The 8,473-nt window shown below is 44.3% G+C and overlaps 1 protein-coding gene across 1 annotated transcript; it reads left to right on the forward strand.

Moving 5' to 3' along the window:
• Nucleotides 1–5,830: 5,830 nt before the first annotated feature.
• Nucleotides 5,831–6,947, forward strand: LOC128048563 (uracil-DNA glycosylase-like). The gene is given in 1 exon segment (XM_052640985.1): nt 5,831–6,947. A coding segment is annotated over 1 exon segment (939 nt). The 3' UTR covers nt 6,770–6,947.
• The last annotated feature ends 1,526 nt before the right edge of the window (nt 6,948–8,473 follow it).

Below are 8,473 nucleotides of genomic sequence, written 5' to 3' on the forward strand. Positions count from 1 at the left end.
GTATACATCTGTACTACTTACAAACTTCCTATTAGACAGTCCACAGCTATCAAAAAGCTCTCCAAACTCAACAACACAAATCTCCCATAAGAACTCTCAGCCAAATTATTTCACCAGGACAAAACAATTTCTCTAAGAGGCTTTTCTATCTCTACACTGATTTATTTCTCAAGATAGAATAGTCATTTAGGCCTAGTTCAAGTGGACAAATCTCTAGAATTTCCAGTTCCATTTAACTACTGATATTTAGTTTTAAAAAGTGAGACTGACTCAAACTGCTACCATTCTAACTGAACCTTTTCAGTGAGATACCTTCGTACACATTGCTAGAACATAGTTCTATTGCCAAGTATGTTGAACATGAGTTTCCATTTGATACAACATCATGCTCTGTCTGGAGAAGGCAATAGCACCCCACTCCAGTACTCTTGCCTGGAAAATCCCATGGACGGAGAAGCCTGGTGGGCTGCAGTCCATGGGGTCGCTAAGAGTTGGACATGACTGAGCGACTTCACTTTCACGTTTCACTTTCATGCATTGGAGAAGGAAATGGCAACCCACTCCAGTGTTCTTGCCTGGAGAATCCCAGGGACGGGGGAGCTGGTGGGCTGCCATCTATGGGGTCGCACAGAGTCAGACACGACTGATGCGACTTAGCAGCAGCAGCAGCAGCATGCTCTGTTTATTTCAAAATACATGTAGAATTTATAAATGGAAAAATAAAAAGCACATTACTTTTAAATTGTTTGGCTTCTTTGTTTGCTCTCCCTTTTTCACTATTGAGATTATATATTTTTATATATAATATATATATTTTATATATATTCTGAGAATCTGCAAGTTTTGGTTTAAATTCCTTCTTTGACAGGAATATGTAAAATTTCTTGACACTTACTCACCATTGGCATCCGAGGGATAAATGGCTTGGAAACTGTTTCTTCTCCCTCCCCTAGCCCGTATGTCCCTTGGAATTTTCTTGTTTTCTACAACTCAGGAGAAAATTGACTTCAAAATCAGTCTTGACAGGACTCGGCCAACCTGGTAAATCTCACTGAGCTGCTAGTGCCCTCTTGTGCCCAGTGCTTACAATTATAGCTCAGTTTCTGCTTGCTAGGAAGAGGCATGTGAATTGCTGCTTCACATGCATAACTATGGCCTCTAAAAGCTAGAAAGAACCGTAGAGAAATGAGATGAGGACCAACTGGAAGCTAGAGGCACAGGGGCTGCACAGGAGAGAGCGGATACAAGATCAAGGAACAGACTCTCATTAAAAGGAGAAGAAAGTGTGAATGCTGAGTTGGCCACTACACCTTATGGTAGTTTTCTGTGTTGCCTGCCACACATACAAGCGCTATGAAGGCAAAAATGCTTGCCTGGCATTCAACAAAGGTTGTTTAATGACTGAGCAAGGAGAGAAACAAAAGCGTTTAATTCACAGAAATTTCGCGGTAGATGATAGCTATTTTTCTTTGTATGATTAATTATTCTTTGTTGTTTTTGTTTAATCGCTAAGTCCCATCCAACTCTTTGTGAACCTATGGACTGTAGCCTGCCAGGCTCCTCTGTCCATGGGATTTCCCAGGCAAGAATATTAGAGTGAGTTGCCATTTCCTTCTCCAGAGGATCTTCCTGACCCAGGCACTGAACTGGTTTCTCCTGCATGGCAGGTAGATTCTTTACTGCTGAGCCATCAGGTAAGCCCTGCTTATTCTTAGCAGATTCTTAAAATGAAAAATTTTTTGACAGTTTTATTTAACAAATCCCCATATGTCCAAGAGCATTTCCCAACCTCAGTATTTTATAAGCTTAGCTTTTTTTATTCACTTGTTTTAATTAGTAAATATGAACTAAGCACTACATTCCAGGATCTGGAGATAAAAAATGTGATAAACACAATTCTAGCCCCTAGAGGAGAGGACATCAGACGGTTATATTGAAAATCCCTATGTTGCTGCCACACTCCAAATTTCATCTCCCTCAGCTCTGGCAGCTGCAGGAATAATATCTCTACTTTGTTTCCTCCATTCCTTTATTTTCTAATTGTATTCCTGTTTTCTCTCCACTTTATCTCCGCATACTCAACTTATTCTTTGTCAAATGATTGCACAATAAACTCAGATTTTTTGCACTTGTAGAAATTCAGCTATACAGAAACATGCATCTATACCAGAATTTCTATAATCGGTTATAAAGGTGTGTTTGAATTCCCTTTTTGTCCCTAAGGAAGAAACCTCATTAGAATAAGAATGTAGTCCCTGTAACACTTACTTAAAGGAAAATATGTTCATGGAGGATTATAAATACCTTGGGTATATAAGATGATTCTACATGAAGAAATGGAGCTGAGAAAACACTTAAATGATGATTTTAAAGACAATAGATAATAGTGGCAACATTGGAGTTTTCTGAACTCTTGAGTTTCTCTCTCTTTTCTTTTTCTTTCTTTGTTTTGTTTTGTTTTTTTTGGCCACAGGGCATTTGGGAATTCAGTTTGCTGACCAGGGATTGAAGCCTTGCCCCCTGCACTGTAAGCACACAGTCTTAACCACTGGATCACTAGGGAAGTCCCGAGTTTCTCATCCTTTTACTGCTTGTTCAGGAATGCTGTGTTTGCCTCAATAATATTAATACATCCAGCGTTCATGCATGTGTGTGTGCTCAGTTGCGTCCGACTGTTTGTGACCCTGAGGACTGTAGCCCACCAGGCTCCTCTGTCCATGGAATTTTCTGGGCAAGGATACTGGAGCGGGTTGCCATTTCCTACTCCAGAGGACCTTCCACACCCAGGGATTGAACCTGCATCTCCTACATTGGCAGGTGGATTCTTTATGACTAGCGCCACCTAGGAAGTCCCTGATACACCCAGGAGATTTCTAATTATGATAGGCCACAAAAGTGTATAGACTTTATTAGGCTAAAGCAGGGTTTCTCGACCTTTGGCATTATTAGAATTATCCTGCCAATTAACCTTGGCAGGATAATTCTTCATTGGGACAGGGAAGGGAAGTTGTGCTGTGCATTTTAGAAGGTTCAGTCTCATTTCTAGCCTCTTCTCACTAAATATCAGTAGCAAAAATGTCACCAGATGTTGCCAATGTCCCGTGGAGAGCATAATTACCTCTGGTTGAGAACTGCTGAACTACTTCCACAATTTTTAGTTCATTCCTGAGCATTACAAGTTTAATTCAACCCCTACCATTCTACTGAAACTGTTAAACCAAGCTCTCTAATTGCTACCTTGGAGCTAGTGACTGAGAGAGCACACATACACACACGCACAGAAACCAGTAGACATTTGCATGTCCTTATTTAACTTGAATTCTCCAAAGCATTTAAAGATTCTTTCTTTCTTAAGACATTCTCTTCTCCTTAACATTGATTCCTAGTTTGCCTTTACTCCTTTGGCTATCCCTTGAGGCTCCTCTTTGTTGTTGTTTAGTTGCTGAGTAATGTCTGACTCTTTGTGACCCCATGGACTGTAGCCCGCCAGGCTCCTCTGTCCACGGGATTCTCCGGGCGAGAATACTGGAGTGGGTTGCCATTTCCTTCTCCAGGGGATCTTCCCGACCCAGGGATCAAACCTGTGTCTCCTGAACTGCAGGCTGATTTTTTACCACTAAGCCACCTGGGAAGCCCTTTGCCCACCCCTTAAAAGTCAATACTTTCAGGGCTTCCCAGTGGCGCTAGTGGTAAAGAACCTGCCTGCCAGTGCAGGAGAAGTAAGAGATGTGGGATCGATCCCTGGGTTGGGAAGATCCTCTGAAGGAGGGCATGGGAACCCACTCCATTCTTGCCTGGAGAATCCCATGGACAGAGGAGCCCGGCGGGCTACAGTTCATGGAGTCACACAGAGTAGGACACGACGGAAGTGACTTAGCACACACACACACCAGGAAGATCCCACATGCTATGGGGCAACTAAGCTTGTGTATCACAACTACTGAGCCCAAGCTCTAAAAAAAAAAAAAAAGTCAATACTTTCAGGACTTTCCCAGTGGTCCAGTGGTTCAGAATCTTCCTGCCAATGCAGGGGACATGGGTTCAACCCCTGGTCCAGGAAGATTTCACATGCAACTAAGCCCTATGTGCCACACCTGCTGAAGTCTGTGTGCCCCAAAGCTCATGCTCTGTACCATGAGAAGCCACTGCAATGAGAGGCCTGAGTACCGCAACTAGAGAGTAACCTCCATTCGTTGCAACTAGAGACAGCTCGTGCGCAGCAATGAAGACCCAGTGCAGCCAAAAATAAGTCTGATTTCAGGGTTTGGTCCTAGGCCCTGGGGCTGCTGATTTTTACACACTCCCCCTGCAGGATCTCATTCACTCCGGTGGTCAATTTCCCTGTTTGTATTGATGACTCTCTCATCCTTGCCTCAGGCCCAGATCTCTCTCCTATGCTAGCAGGTAGGGGTATTTCTATTTGGGAACTTCTCAAGCCTTCAAAATAAAAATGCCCCAAACCAAAAGAATATGACATTTTTTTCTTCTAGTATGTTCCTTATTTCGGTGAAAGGTATCACCATTTTCCAATTGCCTAAGCCAGAAATACAAGACTTCAATCGCTTCTTGTCTCTCTCACTTTGCTTAACCTTGTCTCCTAAAATCAGTGCTGTATAAACTTTAGTATGAATAAGAATCATGAGGAGGATTTGTTAAAACTCAGATTCCCCCAGAAATTCTGAATTAATGGAGGTTGGGGGTGGGAGTGAGCAGTGGTTTAGCATGCTCTGGGCTTCCAACTGATAGCTCAGTTGGTAAAGAATCAGCCTGCAATGCAGGAGACCCTGGTTCAATTCCTGGGTCAGGAAGATCCCCTGGAGAAGGGATAGGCTACCCACTCCAGTATTCTTGGACTTCCGTTGTGGCTCAGCTGGTAAAGAATTCACCTGCAATGCAGGAGAGCTGGATTTGATCCCTGGGTTGGAAAGATCCCCTGGAGAAGGGATAGGCTACGCACTCCAGTATTCTTGGGCTTCCCTTGTGGCCCAGCTGGTAAAGAATTCACCTGCAATGCAAGAGAGCTGGACTTGATCCCTGGGTTGGGAAGATCCCCTGGAGAAGGGAAAGGCTACCCACTCCAATATTCTGGCGTGGAGGATTCCATGGACTGTACAGTCCAGGGGGTCACAAAAGTGGGGACTGAAAATCTGAGAATCTGCATTTCCAACAGGCTTCCAGACGACCCTGATGGTCTGCAGACTACATTTTGTGTCACATTGTCCTAAAGAACTTCTCAGTGTTTTTTATGATAAACCCCCACATTTTTAGCATGAAGTTCCAGGTTCTATATGATTTTATTTAGTTCTTTACATTCATTTCTCACCATGCTCATCTGATTCCTGGTGCTTGTTTAATGGCATGCTGTGTCTTGAAATCTGAATATTTATTTCATTCCTTGGCTGATTCTTACTCCTCTCTTTGTATTCAGGCTAGTCATTTATTCTACAGAGGGTACAAAGTTTTTGCCCACAAACAATAATTTTTATTTTTCTAAAATTGAACTTGCTTGTTTGACTTCTAGATAATAGAAATGGAATATCACTATTAGTAATCTTAATCAATTCAGACTGTCCTTCACATTCTGCCTGGGCTGCCTGGGTTGTATCAGTATTTGAGGGGACCTATTTTTACCAAATTCATTGATTGGGCCAATACTGGGGACCTAGCCCAGGTTGAGACCCATTGTCTCAGCTTTTTTCCACTCAGATTTGTAGTCAGATTTGACTGCGGCTCAGATCATGAACTCATTATTGCCAAATTCAGATTTAAATTGAAGAAAGTAGGGGCGGGACCCCGGGCGGCGCGCGTTGGCCTCTTCCTCGGCTTCGGGATGATCGGCCAGAAGACGCTCTACTCCTTTTTCTCCCCGAACCCCGCCAGGAAGCGAAGTGCCTGCAGCCCCGAGCCGGCCTACCCGGGGACCGGCGTGGCGGCCGTAGCTCAGAGCGGGGATGTGGCGGCCAGCCCCGCCAAGAAGCCCCGGGCCGGGCCGGAGGAGCCCGGCACGCCGCCCTCGTCGCCGCTGAGCCCGGAGCAGTTGATCCGCATCCAGAGGAACAAGGCGGCCGCGCTGCTCAGACTCGCGGCGCGTAACGTGCCAGTGGGTTTTGGTGAGAGTTGAAAGAAGCACCTCAGCGGGGAGTTCGGGAAGCCATACTTCATAAAGCTTATGGGATTTGTTGCAGAAGAAAGAAAACATTACCCTGTTTACCCTCCCCCTCATCAAGTCTTCACGTGGACCCAGATGTGTGACATAAGAGACGTGAAGGTTGTCATCTTGGGACAGGATCCATATCACGGACCCAATCAAGCTCATGGGCTCTGCTTCAGTGTTCAGAGACCCGTGCCGCCCCTGCCCAGTTTGGAAAACATTTATAAAGAGCTGTCTACAGACATAGATGGTTTTGTTCACCCTGGTCAGGGAGATTTATCCGGATGGGCCAAACAAGGTGTCCTGCTGCTCAACGCCGTCCTCACGGTCCGGGCGCACCAGGCCAACTCTCATAGAGAGAGAGGTTGGGAGCAGTTCACCGATGCCGTTGTGTCATGGCTCAATCAGAACGCCCACGGCCTTGTCTTCTTGCTCTGGGGCTCTTATGCTCAGAAGAAGGGCAGTGCCATTGATAGGAAGCGGCACCACGTGCTGCAGACCGCGCACCCCTCACCGCTGTCTGTGTACAGGGGCTTCTTCCGATGCAGGCATTTCTCTAAAACCAACGAGCTGCTGCAGAAGTCTGGCAAAGAGCCCATCAACTGGAAGGACCTGTGACCTTGTGACCTGGATCCTGGGGGTGACATTGACCCTGGAGATTGGGGTCTCTGAGCAGTTTTCTAAACGCTGTGAAATAGAAGTATTGGTCGTTTATGAAGTCAAAGTAAGAAGAAAATCTCCCTCGTGATTCTCAAGCACCCTGCACAAGGGAACATGTTTCAAGTGGAGCAGCCATGAGCCAGGCTTCCTGGGGGTGGCTGCTTTATTCAGCTAGAGAGAACTGGACCACACCAGCTGTGGCTCAGGCTTCCCGGGAGGCACCTGAGGTCGAGTGCTGACTCTTCCTCTTTGTTAGCACCTTCATAGTTAGAGCAGGGAGAGAAGCCCCTTCTGTTACAGCCAGCTGCTGCTTGTTTTTACTGATAGGTTAGACTTTAGATGTGGGGATGCTGACTGTGTTTATTTGGAAAGGCCCCCTTTGCCTACCCTGGCATTTCAGTCTGATCTGTGGTCTTTCTTGGAGCCCTCAGGAAGACTGAGCATGTATTGTCAGTTCCTGGAAATTAGGGATTGATTTCCTGCCTATAGTAGAGGTGAATATTGCTAAGGAACCATCCTTGGTGTGAACTTTCAGTGAATAGAAGCTGGGAAAAGCAAATCTGGTCTTATTTATATAGTAATTCTTCAGGTGTTTCTAAGGAGTAAGCTATGGAAGTTGAACATGAAGCAGAAAGCATTGTTTTAAGAGGAAAGAAATGCTTTCTTCCTGGGTACATCCTGAGTTGGCGTTTTTGAGTCACCAGAGACTGCCAATGCTGTTCCTTCATTTAGAGGGGTGGGAGTTGGACTGAAATCACTTTAGGATTTTTCTTTTCTGCGACACTGGTGAATTTTGCTTTTTTAAAAGATACGCAGATATGTATATATATTTTTAATCCTCTTTTAAGAGACAGCCTTTATTAGATGTGCACCTCCATCCCCAGATGACACGGTTTTGCTGTAAGCTGGGTTTAAAGGGTTAACCTGGCTGGGTTTAAAGCTGCCTGAGTTTGATAATAAAAGACTGTTGAAGTTTAAAAAAATAAAATAAAATAAATTGAAGAAAGTAGGGAAAACCACTAGGCTATTAAGGTATGGCCTAAATCAAATCCCTTACAATTATACAGGGATCAACAAATAGATTCAAGTGACAAATAGATTCAAAGAATTAGATCTGATAGAGTGCCTGAAGAACTATGGATGGAGATTCGTAACACTGTACAGGAGGTGGATCAAAACCATCCCCAAGAAAAAGAAATGCAAAAAGGTAAAAATGGTTGTCTGAGAAGGCCTTACAAATACCTGAGAAGAGAAGCTAAAGGCAAAGAAGAAAAGGAAAGATGTACCCATCTGAATGCAGAGTTCCAAAGAATAGCAAGGAGGGATAAGAAAGCCTTCCTAAGTGATCAGTTCAAAGAAATAGAGGAAAATAATAGAATGGGAAAGATTAGAGATGTCTTCAAGAAAATTAGAGATACCAAGGGAACATTCCATGCAAAGATGGGCACAATAAAGGACAGAAACGGTATGGACCTAACAGAAGAAGAAGATATTAAGAAGAGGTGGTAAGAATACACAGAAGAACTATACAAAAAGATCTGAATAACCCAGATAACCACAATGGTTTGATCACTCACCTAGAGCCAGACATCCTGGAGTGCAAAGTCAAGGGGCCTTAGGAAGCATCACTACGAACAAAGCTAGTGGAGGTGATGGAATTTC

The sequence above is a fragment of the Budorcas taxicolor genome, chromosome 5 (genome assembly GCF_023091745.1).
Source record: "Budorcas taxicolor isolate Tak-1 chromosome 5, Takin1.1, whole genome shotgun sequence".
Lineage (NCBI taxonomy): Eukaryota > Metazoa > Chordata > Mammalia > Artiodactyla > Bovidae > Budorcas > Budorcas taxicolor.